Source organism: Lichenostomus cassidix, chromosome 1Aa, assembly GCF_008360975.1.
Source record: "Lichenostomus cassidix isolate B80296 chromosome 1Aa, HeHo_3.0, whole genome shotgun sequence".
NCBI lineage: Eukaryota > Metazoa > Chordata > Aves > Passeriformes > Meliphagidae > Lichenostomus > Lichenostomus cassidix.
Genome location: NC_139480.1, coordinates 23,729,044 through 23,753,475, shown reverse-complemented (window position 1 = coordinate 23,753,475; position 24,432 = coordinate 23,729,044). Strand labels below are relative to the sequence as shown.

Sequence of the window (24,432 nt, the reverse complement as noted above, 5' to 3'; positions counted from 1 at the left end):
TGACTTTAGCATCCTCTCACAAAAAACAGTGGAAGACTTTGCTGTCAGGAATTAATGATGCATGACCTGACTCTGATCAGCATTTTATTCATGCTGCTGATTAACCACACTGTGGTTTGCTGAAACACCTTGGCTATGGCCAGGTTTAATACATCTCACTAATTTTTCTCCACATAGTCTCAATCTATATCTAGCAGCTTTCCTCCATTAAATATTTTTTCAATTTAGCATGTTTTTATTAAGCCTTATTAACTTACTTAACTTTTTGTAAAGTTTAAGAGGTAGCAGGCTACTGAGTCATTGAATGTTTATGTGGCATCCTAACTCTGTTCTTCATGTGTCTTTGTTTTGTATGGCTTTGTGTTTGACAGACTGCTATCAGTGAGAACTATCAGACTATGTCGGACACTACTTTCAAGGCCTTACGTCGACAATTGCCAGTTACCCGCACCAAGATTGACTGGAACAAGATCCTTAGCTATAAGATTGGAAAAGAGATGCAGAATGCTTAAAGTGAACATTGCATGACTGGATCATTTTAGTGTCCTTGTATACAAATAAAAATTATTACAAAAAAATATTTGGAACTGTCAAATCACCCAGTCAGCATGGGCTTTTGCCATTGAAAATCACTGTAAGTAGTTTGGTTAGAGCACAGAGCTTAGCTAATTGACTTTTTTTCTTTTTCCTTCCTTTCAGAGGGTTGCAACTTCAATATAGCTGAATATCTTCCTGTAGAGTTTCCGTTGTACCTTTATTTTTTTATAATGAAGAGACCATGCCTTTAGTTTTCAATTACACATTAAGAACAGTTGGAAAAAATATTTTTGCATATGATTACCCTTCCTCTTGCTTTCATGTGAAATGGACAACTTGCAAAATTTGCTGGATTCCTTGTGGAGATCAGTAACATGCATTTCTAGGTCAAGGTCAACATGGAGTTAGCCATAGGTGCTGTTTTTGAAATCATCTATCGTTTCATTGTATGTAAAATTGGGAAAAGCATTTTCTGTATCATTTAAACCTGTCGGAAGACATACTTAGCTAGCTCCATGGTAGCTAATTTTTTTTAAAGAAAAGGCCAAGGTCTAATGCTGTTTTAAGTTTTTGAAATTAAATAAAAGTACTTACTCCAGAAATGCATTTAATGCTTTGTTCTTCTGACAATTACTCAAATGAATTCAAACTCCATCTGCCCTCAAGGTTTTTTTAACGTAAAGCTACAAATGTATTATAACAAGGCATATTGTAATATATATAATCCTGTACTCATTACTATGTCTGTTTATTTTTTTCCTGGATTGAAATGTACTAAAATTCAATGTGACATTAAAACGCAAATTTTCTATTTATTTGAGTATCAGATTGCTTCCTGATATAGCCTATTTTTGGTGTTTCTAAATATTTTTAAAATTCTGCTTAAAACAGCCACAAATTAGTGTATTTAGGGATTGTAATATCATTATCAGTTGTTTTCACTTGCATTTAAAAAAATCTGCGTATGGAAGTCTACCTAAAACAGGTGTCTTTTAGCTTCATATTGGCTACAGAGGATAGAAGAATTCCAAGAATAAAAATTAATACATTTGTCTGGAGAACACTTTCCCTGTCTGATACATCTCATTTTGAAAACGGATGTCAGGTATCTAAAACACAGACTTCGTTACGAATGCTGTATAACACTTCCATGAAATGCATAGCTTTCATTTTTAATTGGATAAAAACTCATTTTACAATATGCTACCTACTTATATGCTCATGGTGAAAAATTAAAGTTTTTTTAGTTTTTTGGAATGCACGTGTTCATACACACTCCTAAACCAGTAAAACTACGCAAAGGTTTTATGTCTTTGTTTACAGCATGATCTAATTAATTACCTTAAACTGTTTAGTTACAGCATCACAAGAGAAAGACCCTAGACTTGTACTGAGTATAAAAATGTACATATGAAGTAGTTTGCTGTTTGGATTTGAATAGCAATACCCCAATATTCTGTTCTTCAGTGCTCTCTTATACAGAGGTATAGAAGTTCTTGAAACTGCTGCTGCTTTACAGTACTAAACTGTATAGTAGAAGAGTGGGATTTGTTGTACCACAGTCTTCCTGGATAGTTGCCCTCTCAATTGACTTTATAGTTCAGCTACTGAACCATGTTGTTCTTTTCAAATCAGCTCATAAAATCTGCATGTGAGCTAATAACAAATGCTGAGTCACTGTCAAGTCAGTCTGTCGGTCTTAACCAAGATCTAAATACAAACCTTATTTGAAGAATTTCTTCCAACATTTTTAAGAACATGGTAAAAAAAGTCAGTGAATGGACAGTTAGGAGAATTATTAATGGGCAACAACAGTGCAAATAACTTTTCTAGCTGTTTAGAATGTTGCGTATGACCAGAATCAGCACTGACTAAAAGTCAGAATGCTATTTTTCTTACCTAAAATAAAAAGCTAGTTTTAAATATATTCCTAATAAAGAGGTATTTTACTGTGAAGTACTCTATTACTGTATATCCTGTGATAGTCTTAATTCCTTGTCTTGAAAGAATTGCTTCCTTCAGGTTCAATTCTACCAGTTGGATGACATAAGTAGATCTGTATTACTTATGTTTTTTCTTGTTGTGTTAATTTTTAGTCTGTAAGATGACTTTACACCTTGAACATCAAATTTATTAAGTTATAGCTTCAATAAAGCCATTTGTAAGTAAATCAACTATTCTGTTACTTTTTCAAAATGGTGTGCTGGATCATACTTAGGGATAATGACTCCCCAGATGAAGCTGACCTGACTGTCAGCTGAGGTACATGGCACTTTGGAGTTCTTGATTTCTAGCAAAGTTTTGGATGTCACTTGCACTTTTTTTTTGTTTCTATCCCTACCACTTTTAAAATGGAGAATTTTAGAGCTTGCTTGGTAGGTCTTTGGGTATTTTCTGTAGGTAAAGCACTTTCTCTGAGAAATTTTGCTGTGGCAATTGTCTTAATGTGAATTACTATTTGTTTATATTCTATTTTTAAATATAAAGACAAGCTTTGTATTGTTGAATCTTGATGTAATAGACAGTATGGCTTGTAAAATGGACTTGTAAAATGCTTGTGTTTTTGAAGTGTATTACATATTATGCATCTTAGTGCTCCTTTATATGAAGGAATTTTTAACTTCTGCAAGTGGCTGTTCTTTGTGAGCATCTGCAATAGGAGCAGCAATTCTGCTTTCAGGTTCTCCTGAGCAGCCCCTTTTTGTATGTCTGTCTTAAAATTCATACTGTGGGTAGAATGAAACTTTAAAATCATTGTCATTTTGATTACATCACTACTGCTGCTCACCACTCTCCATGCTGATAACAATTCTGCCATCTGGTTCCACTCGGAACACTGCAGTTTAATAGTAAATGGTCATTCGGCCAGGGTTAAAAGCATTATGTGAGGGTGAATGTCCTATGTGTTCTCTTTAGGAGACTGCTTCAGCTGCATCTAAGGCAGGAATGTAGTTTGTGCAGTTTGGAAATCCCTCTCTCATCCCCACTTCCCACCAACTAGTTTGGCTGTTTTGGTGCTCTAGAGTTCACTTCCTTTTGGAGACTCGGCACTGGCACCTGAGCTCTGGGTGTGCACCAGCTGCCCTCCAGCTCTGAATGGTGACCTGAGTCCATAGCAGTGGTTTCTTTCAGGCAGCTTGAAACTTGCCTATGTGTTGACGATGTCTGGAGCTTCAGCCAGAACCAGGCCTTCACATTTCCAGACTGTATGTACTGTAGGTATAAAAGTTTCATCAACTGTTTGATTCTGTGGATTCACTCCTATTATATTGAATTACTTGGTGACACAGACATAGCTTCTGCTGCATTTGTTGACTGGAAAGACTGAAACTGTTCTTCATCTGATGCAACTGTAAACTAGGTTTAGATTAAACTTAGTTTGTTCATAACCATGAAGTGTCAATCTTTGTGTGACAGTGTCAACTCTCGATTCTTTTTTTTAAAAGGAAAATTTACATCAGATTTTAACCAAAAAATCTATTTTTTCTTTCACAGCTAGAAGAACAGAACTGTGAATATGCACTTTATTCTTTCTATGAAAATGAATGTTTAATACTTGGTAGGTTCTTTTACTAGCGATATTTTCGTGTGCTATTGTAACTTGCTTACATGTAACAGGTATTGCTCAGCATGATGTTAGCCACATGCTCATCAGAAGAAAGGGTCAGAGTGATAATGATTGTCTTAAAGGATATGTGCTATAAATACATTCAGACTTTCCTGTGCATCTTTTCTTTGCAAATCAATAAAGTGCAGGGGCAAATCCTCTTTAGTCAAGAGGAGCATGTAGGGATGTTTGCCTGACTAGCTGCAGTTTCAAATGTCAGATCAGAAACAACTTCCAGCTTATGGGTTGTAAATATACTTAATAAAATAAGTATATTGTAGTTGGCTGGTTGGTTTGGGAGGACACCACCACATGCCCATAATGATTTGCAGTAATTTCAGTTTTGCCTTTCAATATGCCTAATAATTTTCAATTTCGAGTGTATACTGAGCACAGGTGTTTTAGGTGTCAGTGAAAGAATTGAGAGTACTTGCTTAATAAGTACCTTCCCAGTATGCAACTCAGTTTGAGTTACCCTTTAAGATTATTTCAGAATTTACTTAACAAGAATAATAATATAGAAGGCTGAGCTGCAGCACTGCCACACTGTGAATGTGAGACTAGCAGCATTGTGAAGAGGGGTTCAGAAAAACATGCTCACTAATTCTTTCTTAGGAAGTAAAAACACCCCCAAGGCCTTGCCAATTCCAGTGCAACAGTCTGCTTGTGGTGTATCTGGAAACTAAGCTACTTTCTTCAAACTTACTTAGAGAAGTAAGTTTTAGTCCCCTGAGGTAAAGAAGGGACTCAGCTTCCCTGGAGCAAATGTTCTTATAACTGGCTAAAAGAAAATGAGGCTGTCTCCTCTTCTGCAGATGAAGTATTTATGAACCTAACTGAAAATTACAGCCACAAGCTCTTGAGTGCAGGAAAAATACTTACCTTTCACTCTCTTGGGATTGCAGTGGATAGAAAGTGCTTCTTTGTACTTGCTCTAGCAGCCTCCCTGCCAGGTGCCAGCTTTCTTGGGTGGTGGTGTTCCATCTGTTGCAGAGGATGGGTACTAAAAGTTAGATGCCCAAAAGCAAAAACATTCAAACTGTTGCTGTGCTATGAAGGTGCCAGAAGATCAAACTGTGCGGCAAGGGGCCCAACGATTAGCCCTGGGATTTGGAATGCTGCCATGTTGCCTTTTCCTAGGTGAGACAGCACATCCAGTTGCAACACAGGATGATAAAAGGTACAAGACTGATTAATAATGATTTTCTTTAAGCATTTTCAATTTAGCTGTGACACTTAAGGTTAATATCTGCACGCATGCTCGAGTAGAAATCTGAGCTTTCAGGAGCTATTAGCAGTTTTAAACTAAGTAGCAGGAAGAAAAATCTGCCTTATTCTTTCCTTTTACATGACACGTGATTGTCAAACCAGCTTTCAGATGCTGTAAAACTGGTAAACTTTGCAAGCCTTTAACTTCATTGTATCAACAGGAACAATAGGTAGGAAAAACCATTAGCCAAAAAGCAGTTTTGGTTACAGATTCCAAAGTTCAATATTCAGTTGGAAGGTTTCTGAAAAATAATGGTGTTAGAAATCTTTGAATGGAATGCAAAAGCTTATCTTGTTTTTTATTCCAGAGTCTGGCACCATCAGCTGCATCTCAGCTGTATGTGGCATGACAGACTTGTCTGCTCTGAAATAAATTGTTAAAGATTATCCTTCCTCTCCAAGTTCTTGCGCATTTTGGTATCATTAGTGTTAACGTAGATAATAGGAAAAGATAAATCTACCATGCTGGATCTTGACCTTTTTTATCTTAGTTGTTGGCATAAAGGATTTTTCCCATTCTCTTTGCAACATGTTTTATGTATTTGAAGAGCATCTCCAGACTGTAGCTTTTAGATTAAAGATTTAATACCACAACTCCAGTTTCTGCATGAAATCCAATACTTTAATTTCCTTACATCCTGCTTTTTGGTTTCTGTTCATTTTGAAAAGCTTGTTTTTCTCTGTGTATGGTTCATTTCAGCCCTTGTGATACTGCAGGTTATCATGATATTAACCTGGTATTTGGATTTCCTTTTGCTAGAATCTGGCCTTGATTGCTATGATATTCTCTAGTATTACCTTCATCAGCTATTAGAAGATTTCTGTTACAATTTTAAAACCTGTGCTAAATTAAGGAGGTAAAACCAACCAGCCAGCCACTGCTAGGTATGTGTGCCTGATGTTATCCTTCTCTACTAACAAAGCAGGTACTGGGAGTGTACATAAAATGAGACCATCTGTGTTCTAATGATGTGGACCAGCCAGCACATGGATTCTGAACTGAGCATACTGGCATGAAAGACGGGCTGCTGTGATCTTACCCAGGGTGATGAACTGAATCTTTGTTATCTGGGATATTTGTGCCAAGAACAGACAGTGTGTTTTTCTGTAGGTACAGAAGTCAGTTAAAACTGAGGAGTTGAAATGCCCCACCCTGTCTTGTACTCGGAACCACATGATATGCTTTTTTTCCTACCTCTTTTCTATGGAAAGGAAAATTAATCAATGATCAGTCAGAGGTGACAAGCTCTGAGGTGCATTTCACCTCTCCTGTCATGCACTGGTGAAAACTGGATGGTAACTGGTGTAACATTCATGCAAGCACTTTCCATATGTCTCGATGTGTGCAGGGACAGGTATCCCCCACCAAGCTAGCCAGAACTACTTCCAGAGTATCAGAGAAATGTGAGTCATTCAAGAGCCTGTTTAAAGTTCCTGTAGGTGTGTACTGAGTGTGAAGGGTTCTTTAGCTGTCTCTAGTGCCAGGAGCCAGCTCAATTGCAGAAGGCTAGACCTGAGAGATGCCACTAAGAAAGTAAATGCCATATGCTCATGAAGAATTGAAGTGCTGCTCCTGTTCCAAAGCTTTGCTGCAAGGCAAAGGGTTCTGCATGACTGATTCTCTGAGTGCAAAAGTATTTTTTAAAATCAGCAGTTAGTACGTGTCTTGTCCCAGTTCATTACTAAACTGATTGAGCCATCATCTTCCCATTGAGAACTTGTCTACCTCTCCTTAGCTCTTTCAGCTGGAAACAGTGCGTCTTGCAGTCCTTCTAGCAGTTCATGTGGGCCAGAGTTAATCCACCTGAATGTAAATAAAAGAAGGAGGGGAGGGGAAGAGTGCCAGTATGTAATTTCCCAAGGAATAAATCCAGCTACCTGATACTTCACCTTCCTGGTAAGATCCTTTCTGACATAGTGAAGTTGCTACCCAGATTGTAGCTGCTGACACAGGGTGGTGTCATTGTGCCTGGTGTCAAAACACATGTGATGACAACACTGAGAAACAGAGCAGTAGCAGATGCAACCTGGGCAATCTCACAATCAAGGATTATTGTTCTAGGAATCATCAAAGTTACCAACAGAGTAACACCCAGTAAAAGTGGTTCCAAGGTTATCTCTAACTGGGTTTTCAACACAGATGATGGGGTTGCTGCAATCATATAGCAGTCCTGTGGTGGAGATCACCACGTGAAAACATGGGAGCAGCAACCATTACTATATTCTTTTCTGAGAATATCTCCTTGTTTTTTGATAGAATTTTAAGGAAAAACCCCTTCAATATGGCTATTTGTGCTTGCCAGCAAGGTTAGGAAATGCTGAGTGGAACAGAAGTGTATGGGTGAAGCTCCGTACTTACCCACTGAGGTTTTCATCTTATTCCTCTTCCCTGCTGCCATGCAGAACAACTGATTCAGTCAGCAGCAAGACAAACTGGCTTCTTTACCTGCACTGATTGTGTCTAAACAGAAAGTGAAGTGAGCCAAGACTGGAGTCAAATGTAAATTACCATCCATCAAATGTCTATTTGTCAGGAACCAAGATGGGAACAGAAAAATTTCTGTTGGAACAACAATGAGGAAGGTATGCCATTAAAGCCAACTCACCAGAGCAGACTTGGGATAGATAGCTGTCTTGGTTTGAAAGACAGGTGTCTCCTAAGAGAGGCTGAACTTTCTTCTAGAGCAGAGGATGTGATTTTCCTTCTTCTCTTCCCTTTGAATTATTTAATTTTGTAAATCAAGGGCTTTCAGGCAAAGGTGATAGCCTGTAGGAGAGGCATTCCTAAGGATTTTGAATCTTGAGTGCAGAAGATAAAAGTGCAAAATAGAATAGATAAAGACTTTGGGAATAGTATATATCTCATGATAGAAAAGGCCTAACAGCTAATTTTTGGGCTGGGGGAATGAGAAGGCAAGAAAAATATACCAATATCTCTAGTAAAAGCAATGGGGGAAGCCAAAGAAAGTATTTTCTTCCTTTCTGAAAGTGGCTGAATAGCAGAAGCAGGAATGAAAATAAGCCCTGTTTCTAAGGGATGATGTGTGGGAAGGGCAGGGTATATTAAGAAGGGAAGGAATTGAAAGCCACTCTGAGAACTACTACCTAGATATGTTGCTCTTACCAGCACACAGAGCTGCCCCAATGCCAAGCAAGTCACGTCTTCTGGGAGGCTGTGGGAGAGCAGCACAAGCTGCCCTGATGTGATCATCCTTGAGCAAGGACAACGAGCCTGAGAGGAAAAGTTTTGTAAAGAGAGTGACCTCTCACAAGTCTGTGTCTCTGTACAGAGCTCTGGTGAAAGTACTGCTATGCTGTATTTGTATATTCAGAGCCATTGCAGAGCATCTTGGTGTCAGAGCTGAACCTGCTGCCCTGACCTTAGTGCTCTCTCCCAACCACTGCAACACTGTGCACCCTACAGCTGCAAAGCCACCACCCTTTTCTCCATGCTGCAGCAGCAGCTGCTGTTGAGATTTAGAAGAATTTTTTCTCAATGTAATGCTCCTTAAAATCTTCTTTACCTATGGGTCTGCTTGTGTTTCTCACCTTGAGGCATTCAAGCCCAGAACAGCCCAGATTTGTAGAAGCACTTGTTCTCTCAAACTGATGTCAGGCTGGAGTTCAACAAATATGATGTAATGAGTATTCAGTGATGTCTTAAGATCCCATATTAGTGACTACATTTAGTGTTCTTCCGTCTCCATCAAGCTTTCTGTTTGCAAAAGTGAATATGGAAAAAGTCCGTACACAGTCTATGGTACTGTAGTGGCAAGTGTCATGAGAGAAACCATCAGGGAATGAATAATACTGTATCTATAGCAGATTTCAGTAAGAGGTAGTAAATTCAGTACAGGGATTTGTACTGAATAATGGAACTGCAGGTATCCACTGTTGATTGGAGTACAAACACACCTTGTTCTCAAAAAGGTGGGGTATGTGAGAAGCATTGGTGTTTCCTGGGCTGCAGGCACCCATCTCACCCCTACATCTGTGACAGTCTCGGCTAAAGGCTGTCCAGTCCCACTCGGCTGTGTAGAAAATTCAGAGGGCATGGTAAGAGATAATAAGTAGAATACCTGACAGCAGTAATTTAAAACAGAGATAGTAATTTTATATTATGTTTACCAACACTAGCAGCTGTGAGAAGAAAGCAAATCTTCTTGTAGCAGGTGACTCTATCACCTTACACTTCTGTGTTTTTCTCAGTGAGAAGAAGGCTGAACTACAGAATTTTTGTATAAAACCATAGTTGTAATTCATAGATATAATTCAAACTCAGGCCTAAAATTCACCTAGGCCTGAGTTTGGCCAAAGAGCACACACTCTATTTGAAAAATGTAGAAGAAAAGAGATACAAACTATTGAGATTAAGAAGGGAAGGAAGGCCTACTGTGAAATCAATAAAATTAGAGATTAGATTAGATGTTAGGAAGAAATTCTTTACTGTGCATGTGGTGAAGCACTGGAACAGGTTGCCCAGAGAAGTTGTGGATGCCCCGTTTCCTAGCAGTGTTCAAGGCCAGCTTGAAGTGGGCTTTGATCTAGTGGAAGGTGGAGCATTGCGTTGGAACTAGATTATCTTTAAGGCCCCTTCCAACCCAAATTCTATTATATGATATTCTATGAAATTTCTTCTTGAAATTATTTCAGGTAATGAATATGAGCATCCCATTTTGATGCAAGATATGCCATTGACACCAACAATTAACACTCAACTTTGTTTTACACTGTTGGGCAATCCTGGGGTCTGTACTAGTGGCAAGCTTCACTCCCACTTTCCCAGACCCATCACCTGCTCACACACGGCCTGAGACAAGCTGCAGAGTCTATCAGTTCCTTCTAACTGAACAAAAGTGTTTTATAGACAGGGACTTGCTCTGAAATGTCACTTCTGCAGCCACAACACTTTTACTTGAGAAATGGCCATCATGGTTTTTCCTTTCCAGAACTCCCTTTATCCTAAACAGACTACATCAGGGTAAATGACAAGGCTCTCTTAAATGTAGTGTGGTACAGTGATTGCATCACTACTAAAAGGGGAGGCAGGATGGACTGAATTAAAGGATGCTGTGAGAAAGGTATTTGTATCTGAAGAATGACTGCTGGGCACAGGAGACAGAAGGCTGTGACCCAGCAAGAACAGATCAAGCAATACTGAAGAGCAAAAGAGGGAAGAAAGTAGGATATGATGAAGCAAACATGTAAGACAGACAATTGTTCTGTAGCCCAAATTTAAAAACATGAACTCATAGAGAACTTCATCTGTGGATAGGGTAAGAAGAAGAGACTCTATGGTCTGCAGAGGGAGGTTTTCTCAGCAATGATTTACTGGATGGGTGTGAAGAGGCAAGGCAAGCAAGCAAAGGAGAACAGAATTGCATCAGACAAGGCAAAAGGATATTTTGGTACTTGATTTTGCAAAGTTTAACAAGATTTGGCTTGGGAGGCAAATCTAGCTGTGATGTGAGTAAATTGCATGGCATTTAGATGCTACCTGCTTCCATGACTTGCTCGATCCCTGCCTGCCTACAGGCAGAGCTGTTCTTGTCCTCTGTAATTATTGCCAGCCGCAAGCAGCAATAATTACCTGTACGTGATCCAGCACGGTGACTGCTCGGTTTCCTTCCTCTGAATTTCTGGAGACTGAGTAAAATGTAACTGCCAGTGGATTTCTGTGCTTCTGCTGATATGTAGCAGGTAAAGATGCCGTGTTGCAAATGCTAGAGGAAAAATAAACTATGCTCTGCTCATTGCAGATTTGACATGGGAGGAGTTGAGACTTTTTTCCCCTCTTTAAAATGTTTGTTCATTAAATATAATATCAACACTCACTAAATTGAAGACCATGCTCAACATATATTTCCTTAAAAAGAAGGTCAAGATACCAATCAGTGAAAAAAAGCCATGTCTTCTACATCTCCCACAAATGCATCTCCTTAAAAAAAAAAAAGAAGGAAAAAGACAAAAAAATAGGTTTACTGTTTGACTTCAGTTCAAGGCATAGATGTGGGGAGCAGAGCTTTTGTCCTTTTCCTCGACCTCAACAGAGGAGGGAAAAAACAGTGCTGGTTCCCTCCGGGCTTTTTGCCATCTGTCTCTGCCTCCCTGTTTCTCCCACAGCCTCCCATGATATACAGAACATGTGTGGATGCAGATGCCAGATTCTGACTTGTAGAGAGCTCTATTTTCACCAGGGGCCAACCTCGCAGCTCGCATGATTCCTGTATGAATCCTAAGCACGTACCATCTTGTACAAATACTGACGTGTCTCGCCTCACCACCTTTCATAAAGAAGCTTAATAAAATGCCTCAATGAATGTGTGTGTTCACAAAAATATGTAAGTGCTCCTGGGGGATATTTCCATGGATTTAAAAAACCCCGAGCAATTTGCTTTATCAAATGTGTGTGTTTGGGATGGGGCACTGCCCCACCTTGATGTCTAAGTGTGCTGACAGTCAGAATGGAATTCCCACCTAATTTTTAGGGAAAAAAATGTAATATTTTAGGCAAATAAACAGCAGAAGAAAACAGGTTTTGGTTTTGATTTTTTTTTAATTTGGTTGGAGGTTTCTTTCCTGGTTAAGAATTATTTTGAACCCTTCCTGAAAATACTGAAACTCTGCTCTGAGTTGCACCAGCTATTTAGCAACACCTTCCTTTGCTCTCTCTTTCCACTGACATCTGATTCTTAACTGAGACAGGTCTAACATCGGTTTTGTTACTTGTCTTGAAATTAGGGGGGCTCATTGTTTAAATTTTTTGTCAGTAAAGATCTTAAAACAACTTTCAGGCAAGTTTTCCTCCTTCCCATGCAACTATTCTGACACATTCTACACCACAGAGTCTCCATGGCCCTGGACAACATTGCATTAATAATGGAGACTTTTTTTTTAAGCTTTTTGACAAGTGGTGCTCAAGGCATATTTGGCTTTTCCTCATTTATATTAGTGGCATGTTTTAAATATTACTGTCTTTAAGATGCAGATTATTCCTGTATTACTGTAATATCCCACTTCCAGAATGGGGAACAGAAACTTCAGCCTGAGCACACTGTTCAGAAGTCTGTAGTTGCGCACTTTTGCAATATCTTTGTTTTAATAAAAATACATTGATTAAATTGGAAATTAAGCACAAATTTTCATTTCAGTGTTTCTTAGCATATTTTCAATTCTCTGGATTGTGACTAAGGATTGTGTGTACTTTAGCTGAAAACAGATTTTTGGTATGAGATTAAGGCATTTTATGCAGACTTTGGTATGTCTGAAAAGTGCTGGCAATGGGATCCCATGAACTCTCCTCCAGTGCTTTCACTCACGTTGGCACACTGCTTCGCAACCATTGCTGATTCCAGCTTAGACTGCCATCTCCAGTTCAACCCTGATATTGTTTAATATGCAGCTGATACGCATAATAGGTGCACTATATGCATATGTGTTTATGTGTATGTAAATACATGTGGGTATAGGCATGCATAGGCATGTACATTATTGTTTAACATGTATCTAGATTAAAAACTGTGGGGCATAACGCTGCTTAATGGGATTCAGTTGCTAATGAGGCATCAGCTGAAAGTCAGGGAGATGTCTGGTTCCTTTGAACCAAGCTGACAGTGTTTCCCAGTGCTCACATATATATGTGGAGCTCCTGTGCGTCTCACTTCTCACTTCTTTCTGAATGTCCTCGACTGGTGTGCTTGGCCATCTTTTGGCTGCCAAGACTCCAATTCAATTTTATTTTGTAGCCAGGCTCCAAGGAGGTTATACATTATGGGCCTAGGAAAGGTCTCTCATTCTGATCTCTGAAATTATCAGACAGAAGATAGTTTAAGGTTTACTAAAACACCCAAACATTAAAAACCCCACTACTGTGGATCCTGACGTATACTGTGGATCCTGACGTATAAAGATTGTATGTGGGCAAAATTTTCAAACTGGACTTGTGCTGCACAGTGGTCCAATCTTTTCTTTTTTACTTGCCAGGATCCAAGTTCAAGAAAATTTCTTTCTTCTGAAAAGAAACAAAACTTCACTGTACCTCATGTTTAGTAACTGTCATTGCTTCTGCTTCCTGATTTCATTTAGCAAAGTCATCAACAGTCATATGAGAAACTAGGAACTCCGAACTGGGTTTACAGTAAATTAGTAGTGTTTGCACTTACAGGTATTATTTTGAGGTAGGAACTGAGAGCTTGTGTGAGAAAATTCTAAAAAGGTGAGATAATTGAGTGGAAAATCTTAGCAGAATGGTAAAACACTATTTTCAAAATTATTTTTATCCAATGATTCACTTCAGCTGTATTCTGTTATATCTTGACTTAGCAAATGAGTGCCTGGAGCCAGATGACACTCAAAAGGGTGTCTTCATAGTACTGAACAGTTTGCTTCTGCCTTGTGAAATGCTTTCAAGCCTTTGTATTTACTTGGAATTTCTTTCAAACAGAACTGAGAGATGAGAGACAATTTGTGTTAAATAGACCCTGAACTGTGAACTTGCCATGAGTGTCAGCTTAGGTGCATCTTTAATAGGACAGCAGAAATGTAATTTGTCATATGAGTACACAAAGCTAGTCATGAGTCAAGATATCCAGCACTCTCATCTGCTCATAACTGCTCATCACCTCAGACAAATGTTTGGGTTTGGACACATGCTTTCTATTTCCTGAGTTTTTGGGGGGTTTTATTTGGGATTTTTGGTTGGTTTGGTTTTTTGTTGTTGTTTTTGTTTGTTTGGTTTGTTTGTTTGATTAGAGTTTTTTTTGGTTGGTTTGGGCCATTGTTTTTGTTGTTTGGTTGGTTGGTTTTGTTTGTTTTGTTGTTTTTCCTTTGTATAGTACCCAATGAGAAATCCTTTTTTAAAATACTTTATGCCCACTGTAAAAACACTGGAGATCTGGAAGTGAAATGCCTAACATTACTGCAAAGCATTAATAACTTCTGTAATTTCAGGGGAAGAAGAAGCAGTGGTGCTTAGAGGAAGGAAGGCATAAAATTAATAACTGTGCTTTAAGTGGACACAGTTCATAGTGTTTTGATCTTCTAGAAATACAAGAGAAAGAAAGCAAGCAGAGCTAGAGGAACCAACACAATTAATTCCTGTCTTTCAATAAAAGACAATAGAATGAAAAGTTGTTTATAATAAGAAACTTATGAAAAGCCCCACACACCACCTCTGTCTTTCATACATAAAATAAATTGGTCATAGTCAGCTTTTTAAGATAAGCACTAACATTCTGAAAACTAAAATATATAAAGGAAAATTTATAAAAGTGAAAAATTGCCTAGTGCCTTGGTCTTTTTACTAATACATGAAAAAAAAGTGAGACAAATATTTGTAGTTAATCTGTATATTCTAATTTTAAAAGTTTTGTGATTTATTAGCAGGAAAAACTTCTGTCAGTCATGCACCAATATTCTTATATGGAGACCGTGGTCCCTTAATCAGAAGATCCTGTCACCATCAAATGCAGAAGACACAGCCATTGTTCCCCATCCCTTCAAGTCCCATAGTAGTTTGGAAGAACAAATTTTGTGTCCTTGCTACCACGAGAAGGTATCAATTTGTACAGCTGCAGATTTATTTTGGTTTAATGCCTTTGGGTAGTGTGAACATTTTAGAAAAGTGACTATGGTTTTTTCTGATGACCATTTCTTTGGCAGACTAGAAAATCTCAGGTCAGAGTGGGTACTACCAGTGGTACTAACCACTACCAGGGTAACTGGTAGCCACTAGTAACCACTAACAGGAGAAATTTTCAAGGATTTTTTGTTCTTCTGGGAATACTTTATAAATAGTACCTGTTTCTTAAGATGCTGTAGAGTGTTATCCCACTGGATGTGGACTTTGGAAACACAGGAGGGAGATCCAAACAAATTACAATATGTGGTGTGTATTTACTGAAATGTCTGTAAGCTGTGTGCCACAAAAAAGAGCAGTGTCAGCTGTGTTAACTGACCTGAATTTTCATCACATTCTGCTGTCACATCTTGCTTCATGAATAAATACCTCATTCATGGAAGAAGCAAAATGTATTTTTCACAAGTACAATTTTATGACTTGAAGTTTATGCTTTATGGACACTACTTTTTAATGAGACACATTTATAGCGGGTGACTTCCTTGCCCGGTTGGAACTAGATATGGGTCCCTTCCCTCCCATTTATTGCGCCATATAATTATCTTCCAAGGAAGAGAGTTTTGCAGTTCAGGACTCTGCTGGGCACTGTACACACCAACACACGCACGCTGCGACTTCTGTGCCTGTTACATTATCCCAGCAAGAAGCTCAGACGAGTGCATTGCAAAAAAAAACATCCTACGTGAACCCTTTTTAGCCTTAAAGTCCCGCTGCACGGTGAAAACGCCGCCAGAAATGATTGTTCAAGATCCTAAAGATCTGGGGGGAAAAGTTGCTCGGCCTGTGTGCCCCGCTGTCGCCGGTTCCGCTCTCCCGCAGCCCGCAGCCCTGGCCGCTCCCCGTTCTCCGTTGGCGCGGCGCTCCCGCGGCGGGGCGGCGCGGCGCAGGGCCGGGCGGCGAGCGCAGGGCCGAGCGGCGGGGCGCGGCCGAGCGCGGCTGGGGGCAGGTCCGGCGCTGCCACCGCGGCACGTCCACACCCGCTCGGCCGAGGGCAGCTCGCGGGAGTCCATTTTAGCGGGCAGCCGCGGCCCGGGGGCGGCGGCGGGCGGGGGCAGAGCCGGCAGCGCCCCGGGGCAGCCGCGGCGGCCGGCGGGCGGTGCGTGCGGCGGGCGGGGGAGAGGGAGAGGCGGCCCGGCGGGCGAGACAGGGGTGAGCCATCCCACAGACACACGCTGGGAGCTCGTGGCAGCAGAGAGCAGCGTTTGGGTTGGCTTCCCCACCACGCTCCGTCCCCCTTTCTTTCTTTTTTTTTTTCTTTCTTTCTTTTTTTTTTTTTCCCTCTTTTCTCTCCAAAAAACATGGCTGAAGCTGGGACGGGCTTTTTGGAACAGCTCAAGTCTTGCATCGTCTGGTCCTGGACTTATCTCTGGACGCTGTGGTTCTTCATCATGCTGTTCCTCGTCTACATCTTGCGGGTGCCGCTGAAGATCAATGACAATCTGAGCACAGGTAGGCTGCGCTGCCGTGCCCCTCGCCGTGCCCCTCGCCGTGCCCCTCGCCGTGCCCCTTGCCGTGCCCCTCGCCGTGCCCCTCGCCGTGCCCCCTCGCCGTGCCCCTCGCCGTGCCCCTTGCCGTGCCCCTCGCCGTGCCCGGCGCTCAGCCGGGGTGCCCGTGGGGAGAGAGCCCGCCGCCCGCCCGGCTGTGCGAGCGCTGCCTGAGCTGCTTGTACTGCTCAGATGTACTCAGGCGTTGTTTTGTAACCAGGATTAAAACTTTAGCCATGTTCCTGATAAAAATTAGATCTCGGCTACTTTTTGTGAATGATAATAAATAATAGGAGTGCAGGTTTGCTGGAAAATTATCACTGTTGCAATGGACTTTGCTTCGGCTGTTCAGGCTCGCTAGTGTGCCACTGCTGTACTGAATCAGCAGTAACTTACGGAGTGTTAGCCGCTCTGGATTGGGCAGTTATGTCTTTACTTTGAAATTGCTTGTTTTTCCTACCCATCTAGTTTGATAATCTAATTAGTGCCCACCCTTCTGGCCCCCTTCCGCCATGCTGGGGAAGACAAATTAGTTTTGGGGGCAAAAGAGATCTAACCCCTGTGGCATCCCTGCTGCTGGGAAGTCAAACGTTATCTGAGCGTTTTTCACCCATCCCTCTGGCCTGGTCTCATTTGATAAGCCTTTGGCAATTCCAGCACCAAAGAGAAATTAAAATAAAAAGAAGATTCAGCATTCGGCAGTTTTCACTTTAAGCACAAACGCAATTGTAAATAGCCTTTAAAAGCAATTTTGGTCAAATTTTCACAATATGTCTTTGAACAATATCCTGTTTCATTTGACATTGCCGCACAGTGATTAGAACAGGATGTAATTCTTGTTGCTTTATTCTTAGTAATTTATGTAATGCGTACGTCCCAGGTAAACATTGCAGGCCATGGTTGTCAAACAGAAAATGTCAGAATGCTTTATATTATAATTTCTGTTACTGGAAAAAATCACAGGCATCCATCTGAGACCTAATCAACCCCCTCTGATTTCTTCCTGAGTTTGAACAAACTAATTCTTGATGCGCTTTCTCGTTTGAAATGTTACTCCAGCTGTCTTCAGCTGAGTCATCTTGGGGTTTACTGAAATGTCTCAAAATGCAAGTAAAATGATAGTATGAAATATTTGAGGAGTTTAAAAAGGCTGAAGAAAGTCCCAAAGTGCATGGCGACAATTAGTTACCAGGGGAGAACAATAGGCACAGTATGGTCTTTATGCATCATCTGTTCCTAAGTGGAGTTCATTAAAAAATTAGTACTGGTAATAACATGATAGTTTTTTGTTTTGTTTTGTTTTTCTAAGCTTTTATGAATGGATTAAAACCAATTTGATTTATTGTGGATTCCGCCCCACCTCCTCCAGTTGATTACAATTGGATTCTGCTGTCATTAGTTTAAGGTTGCTCATAAAGTACCACAGCAACTGGTGATGTGATACCAATCAAATACATTTCAATGATGTGAAAATAAATGTGTAAATGTTGCTACTAAAACTTCTGTGTGACATAAGAAGTAGTAAGGTGATTAAAAACAATGACTGGGTATTTTCGCAGAACAAGCTGGATCCGTTGGTGAGTTGAGGTCAAACAAACTGGTTTTTAGTATCACAGGAGGCAGGCTTAGGAAGCCAGTAAAAAAAACCACAGTTCCACAGGTATGATTTTTACTTCATGAAATAGTGATCTAGAAAGGTTTTAGAGATTTAGATAAAACACCTTAAACAGAGTCCACAGTGGGCTGCTGTGATGTGAAGGACTAGTGTGGCACCTATGGGTGAGCACCTGCCGGCGGGACCTGGTGCTTGCTACTGCTGTATGATTTTGTTTTTCCATGCCTAGTGTCAGTATTTTTAAAAGGAAATGGAAAAGCTGGGGAAGATAAAGGAAAAATTATTCCAGGGCTGGAGAGAAGCATCAGAATAAGATTACAGTAAGGTGATATTGTCATGGAGAGAAAGAAATGGCCTTTTAATCATGACAAAAAAATATAAGGATTGATGACTGGAAGCAGAGGGCAAAACTCAATTTTGTCATAATCAGGCATTAATTTTTAGCAAACTTGGATCGGTTGATAAAGGAGCCTTTCAATTCCTGTCTCTGAAAGTCTTCAAATCTGATGGTGAAATAAAAGTCACTAGTGTTCATGCAGCCTTAAATTGCATTTTGGCAAGGACAGGGCAGCAGGCTGTGCACCACTGGCAGAGTCATTGTAGATGGTTTCACCACAGATAGGCCAGTGGTTGGTCACTTGTATCAGAAAGTCTTACTAAGATGAAGTGTGGGGTCTTTATTCCTTCTTTCAATGTATACAGGTGTGCACACCATGAGCACGAGCATTAGTGCATGTTGGTCATCCCATGGGTTTCAGTGAGCTTCCAGGCTTGAAGGTCCTCAGTTTGTCCAAGCACAATTGCAGTGTCCTCAGTGGAGTACACTACTGTGATATAACCGAAGGGAAATCTGGTCCGTCATATAAAAATATTAATGTTAAATCTGATTGTGGTGTTTCATGTGCGTTTTTTCCCTTTTTTTTAAAGTCTGATGTCCAAATTAAATAATAAAATTATCAGTAGGAGAGTTTGAGCTATTGTGCCACACCGTTAGCCAGGAAGCAAGATAGGACACTTAATATGCCAGGCTCAAATATTAAATACAGAGTAAGCAGCTGAGGAAGTGGATGATATCATCTTATTCCAAAATAATTAAACATGCTAATTTTATAGAACATGCTGGATTTTCTTACCATGTTGGCACTTGCACGATTTCTGAATGCCACACTAATCTGAACTAAGACACACCTCTCCTAAAAATGTGCTTGTTTTTCCTGACATGAGAGTTTGGATTTCAAGTCAAATCCTAAGAAGGAAAGAGATACTGAAGTTAAACAGTTTGTGATGATTTTATTTATCCTTTCAAAGTGCAAGAGAAAGATGAATTTAATGACCAGAGCTTTAAGTGCGACTGGCTTGTGACAAGGCAAACAGGAGGAAACCTCTGCTTTGCCGAGGGAAGAGAAATCAGAAAAACTGATTTCCTGAAAGTGTGAAAAATAAATGTATGGGTATGAGCTCTGGGCTGAGTCTGGCTCTCTTGGTGTCTGTGGAGTGTTATTATTCAGCTGTGCTGGAGCAAGGCCCTGTGGTGTTACCAGTTGAACTGCTAGAGAGGGGAGGGTTAGAAGCTCACAGAAGGAAAGAAAGCAAGTAAAGTTGTCCTGCCAGGCTCCTGAGGTCAGCAGACCCAGGATAAGCACGGCTGGTAGAGGAAGACTATGACCTTGTGGGGGCTAGGACAGAGTTGTTGTCTGAGGAACATGGTATATTTCTTCATTTTTATTATGACATCCCTACTGAAATAAATAGCGAAAGTTTTAATTAATGTGGTATTTGTGAACATGTAATAGGCTTCTCGTAAAGCCCAGCACCTGAAACAGTGTGCATGGTGCCAGCCCCTTGGAGAGAGAGGAGGCTGGTGTGGAGCAGCGCTGGCAGCAATGGCCATCGCCAGCTCCCCTCTCACCCGTGTGGTTTGAGCACATGTGGCCAGGGGGTGAAGTGGATGTGTTCAAAGTCCTGTAAAATTAGGATAAAACCACTTTCTCTTCATCCAAGCGTCTCTCAGAGGACACAAAATTGAGAGTTGTTTTAAGTCAGCCTGGATGCTATGGTGATCTGGCCCAACTCAGATGTGTTCACCAGTGTGTGTGTTGCACTGACTTCAGCAAACAAAGCACTTCGAAAAGTCCCATCCCATGAAGCTCTCTTGTGTTAAACCATGCAAGAAAGCTGAGTGTGATTTCATTAGCAGAAATACTGTGGGAGATGAAGAGCTGCAGCCTGCCTCTCGGGTTTGGGCTATGCTGTCTTAGGGTGGTGGCTACTGTCAGTGAAGCTCAGCTCATCTTTCTGATTCTCCCTTTTTAGGCTTCCTGATCCTGCAGCTCTGTATTTCTCATTGGTGCAATGTGCCCCAGTAAGTTGCAGTGTGAGGAAAAAAAGTAACTTTTCATTCCCGTGATCTAAAATTCAAGTAGCAGCAGAAAACATTTACTCACTTGTTATTAAAATTTAACTAATGATCACTTTTTTTTCTGCTGCTACTTTGGCCATGTGGAGCTGTGTGTGCAAGCTGCGGTAATAAAGCACCCTTAGGACAGAAGGATTTTTTGGGGACTGGACGCCTGGGGGTTTGTCTTCCCTGGACTGGGGGGACAGGCTGCAGGGGCTGGGGCTGCCAGTGCCTGCTCGGCCCCTGACGCCACCGTGCGTGTCCAGGTGTGTTTGCTATGATAGCATCTTGACAGCCAGGCAGGAGGTATTGTTCCCCTTCATAAATTTAAGCTAGGGCAGTTAATCATGAGGGTTGGAAAACATTAACCCAGCAAAGGCCAGGGAGTTTCAAATGGTTTGAAAACCAGTGAATAGATTCTTTCTTTTGAGAAGAACTAAAGGACAGTTAGTTTTAGCTTTGCAGATTTGCCAGTAGTTGCTTGGCCTTTCTTTAAAGAAATCTGCCGTCATTGTGATGAGTTTACCTGAAAAACCTCTGCTCTGTGAGGTACAGAAGTGTGTGGTGGTGGGTGAGTCAACAATAAACCTGGAGGAAAACTCTTGCCACCAAAGGAGATGGAAGAATTCTTAACTTGCCCTGCAAATGCTGTGTAGATTTGTTTGGGGTTTTTTTTGAGAACTCGACTGCTGAAAGTAAAATTTCAAATGCATGACAACTTCTGTCAAGGTCAGTATCAATCCTGCATATGAAATTCACAGATTCAGTTACAGATAGGTAGTTTGCTCACTGACCCAAAATAACTTGCATTAATTTTTGCATTTCTTAGAAATTAAACAGTGTTTTCTTAACTCTTAACCCCGCTCTTCAGCTGTATGACAGCACCACGAAGCATTTGTAGTTGCTGCTGAGCCTCCAGACAGGGTTTGGATGTTAGATGTTTCTTTGGTCTGCCTTTTGCGGTTTTGCAAAACATTATTTTTTATTGCTGTAGGCGATTATTCAAGAGGTTATTATAAAATAGATTTTAACTGTTTCAAGCATATGTATTTTCATCACGGTACACTTGGAAACTCTCCCTTAAATTTTTTACTGGAAAAGATTACAATGTGCATGAAAGTAGTGTGTTACTTCTGACGAAAGTCTTTGTAAATTAAACTGCGGGTCCTTGGGGGAAAACCCCTATCAAAACTTGCTGGATCAATGCCCAATGGATGCAGTATACTTCCATTTCTATGAATTCATCCAATTTCTATGAATTTTGACATTTCTTCACCAGTTTGACTTTTTGATGGAGCTTAATTTTTCAGTTAACATCAGATGCTGTAAACTGAGTGAAGTTTGTAGGAAATGCAAGGTTTTCAGAAAATACATTTTTAAAAAATTGACTTTCTTACTGCAAAAGCTCTAGAAGATTGGCCGTCAGAATTTCAGGGGAAACGTGTAAGCCAGCATCTTCAAAATAATATTTGATAACATCTTGAGTGAGCTTACTGTAGCACTGACTGATATGCAACCATGCAGCTGTACTGCCAGCGTCTAACTGCAGTCTAGTGTCCTCTGTATGCTGATGAAAATCTATGGAAATGCTCCTAGAACTGCATAGGTGTGGTGGGATTTTCCCTAAGTATCCACTGAGTGCCTGGACAAATTTAGCCCAAAAGAACATAAGCCCCCCAATCGTTCACAGTGGTCGTAGGTGCTAATTGTCTGAGTGACTGTGAAAATACCACCATTCTAAATTAAAGGAAGAACTTTAAATAGATTTGGTTTTTGTGATTATTTTGCAAAGCAAATGCAAAAGTCCAGATCATTAATTTGCATTTGTGAAAGACAAAAGAAGGGCTAACTGGTGTCTGTGCCTCAAGGACTGAAAAGAGAGAGAAAAGTACGTAATTCTGTGCCAAGGTTGTACATTAAGTGAAAAACAGAAGGTCATGATGCCTGCCTGAGAGCAACACCTGGCAGGAATTAGGAAAATGATGTTGGATAAAATAGGGGTTTTGGAGGGAATGACCTGCCTGTGTTTTAAAATAGATTCTCTGAGAGGAGCTGTGGAGAGTAGCAAAACCACACTGTTAGCCTAAGGAAGCTCAAGCTATATATCTAATCACAGAGAAGCTGCTTGACAGTAGATAAAGACGTGTAAGAACTTTAATCTAGTTGACAAACATATGGTGAGCTTCCTAAATATTTGGAGTTAAAATGCAGGTTATCTTGTCAGAATTGGGGTCCAAATCATCTGAAGAAGCAGCCTGGCTATGAGACATGCTATGTGCAGTGCCCTCACTTTAACAGAGATGTGGTTGCTTATGCTGTAAACTGTGTGGTGGGATGAAAAGTAGTAGATACTTAAGTAGCCTTTAATAGAGGGGAGACAAATCTTAAAAAAGGGGTGGCTGCAAACTGAGCCCAGAGGATTGCACATGCTAAGTATTTTTTATAAGAGATTTTTGAAGATGTGTTTTTGGACCCAACTGATATGGCAAGGGGTATTATGGCTCTTCATCTTAGGCTCTTGTAGCATTAAGACCCTCAGTGTTATGAGGATTGCCAGGCTCTTCAGTGGGGAAACTGGGAGTGAAATCTAATGGCCTGCAAGGAACAGGAGAGCTGACTAGTTAAAACACTATCATGCTGAGGTTTAAAACCCCCACACCCAACTGGAAAGGCTTGCTGATGGTGTGCAGGTACGTTGTGCACAGAGGCTCCAGTAGTCCCAGATGTGCCAGGACTTTTGTGCACATGCCAGAGAGCAATCCCCACCGAGTCTAAGGTTTCTGTGCGTTGTTCAGTCAGCTGGCGAGCTCTGTGCTTGAGGGAGAGTTATTTGTCTCACTGGCAAGCAGTAAAGCAAATAAAACCACTTAAGTGGTGACTTAGGTTGGAGGTCCAAGCAGTTTCTTCTGGATTGAAGAAATGAACATTGCTGTCAGAACTTGATAAAGATGAAGTCTCTTGTGTGGCAGTCACAAGAAGTCAAGATTCACCCTTTTTTGTCCAAGATTAGTTAAGAAGGTATTTTATATTTAGCCCTGCTCCAGGGCTAAAATAAGAAAAATAAGGCCTGGCTCCAGATACCTGTCAGAATGGTGAATACACCTGAGAGTTCTGTTGAACTGTACAGGCAGAACTAAAGCAAAGGGAAGTGAGACCTTGATCCTGCAAACCTTCAATGGTTTGGTTTGTTCTGCAAGCATAGGCCCAGGGCTTTACTGCATAGGTAATTAATTCGCATGAATTTTCAAAGACTTGGGTCTAAATAGTAGGCCTAAGGTACTGCAGGGTGCCTGTAGCAGTACTGAGGATAAAGTCCCCAGTCACTTCAGCCCGAAGGTAGTTTTTCCTCTTGTGATTTGACGACTGCATCTAAATTTTGCCTTTTTTTACCAGAGCTATTCCAGGAACATGTTTAGGGCATCTGTCACAGAATTTAGGATAATGTCTCTCCTGGTCCTGTGGACAGACTATGAAGTGCTTGTGGGGATGTTACTCCTTTGTTGGCTGTGAAAGGAGGTGTCTGAATGCTCCTGCCACCTGTTTTTAAATTGGCTCTTTGTGGCACTGGAGGAATCTATTGAAAGATTGTGTTATAAACTCCAGCTCATCCTCGTGTCTGTGAAGTGTCGTGTGGACCAGTGATGCTGTGTAAATATTAATGAGTTAAAGTTGCTTTGTGAAATCCCAGCACAGGCTAGTTGGATTTTTTTTGTGTGTGTGTGTGTCATAGTGGGACACTGCAGAAATGAAACCAGTTTTAACACCAGGAACACTAAGCTTAAGCAACGATAATGCATTTAAAGACAAGAGTTAGTGTCATGCTTTCAGCAGACAGAACAAACAAGTTGTTACTGTTAAGCCTGAGGAAAGGGCCTAAATTCAAAG

The 24,432-nt window shown here is 40.7% G+C and overlaps 2 protein-coding genes across 3 annotated transcripts in view; both read left to right on the top strand.

Moving 5' to 3' along the window:
- CAPZA2 (capping actin protein of muscle Z-line subunit alpha 2) overlaps positions 1 to 2,707 on the top strand; it is a 31,607-nt gene extending 28,900 nt beyond the window's left edge. For both annotated transcript variants that reach the window (XM_085042694.1, XM_085042687.1), the window contains one exon: positions 372 to 2,707. In XM_085042694.1, coding sequence (XP_084898820.1) covers positions 372 to 512 — 141 coding nt within the window. In that variant the 3' untranslated portion in view covers positions 513 to 2,707. The remainder of the gene's footprint in view (positions 1 to 371) is intronic.
- A 13,460-nt stretch (positions 2,708 to 16,167) lies between these two features.
- ST7 (suppression of tumorigenicity 7) overlaps positions 16,168 to 24,432 on the top strand; it is a 136,508-nt gene continuing 128,243 nt past the window's right edge. The window contains exon 1 of the mRNA XM_085042670.1: positions 16,168 to 16,499. Within this exon, the coding sequence (XP_084898796.1) occupies positions 16,349 to 16,499 (151 nt within the window). The 5' untranslated portion in view covers positions 16,168 to 16,348. The remainder of the gene's footprint in view (positions 16,500 to 24,432) is intronic.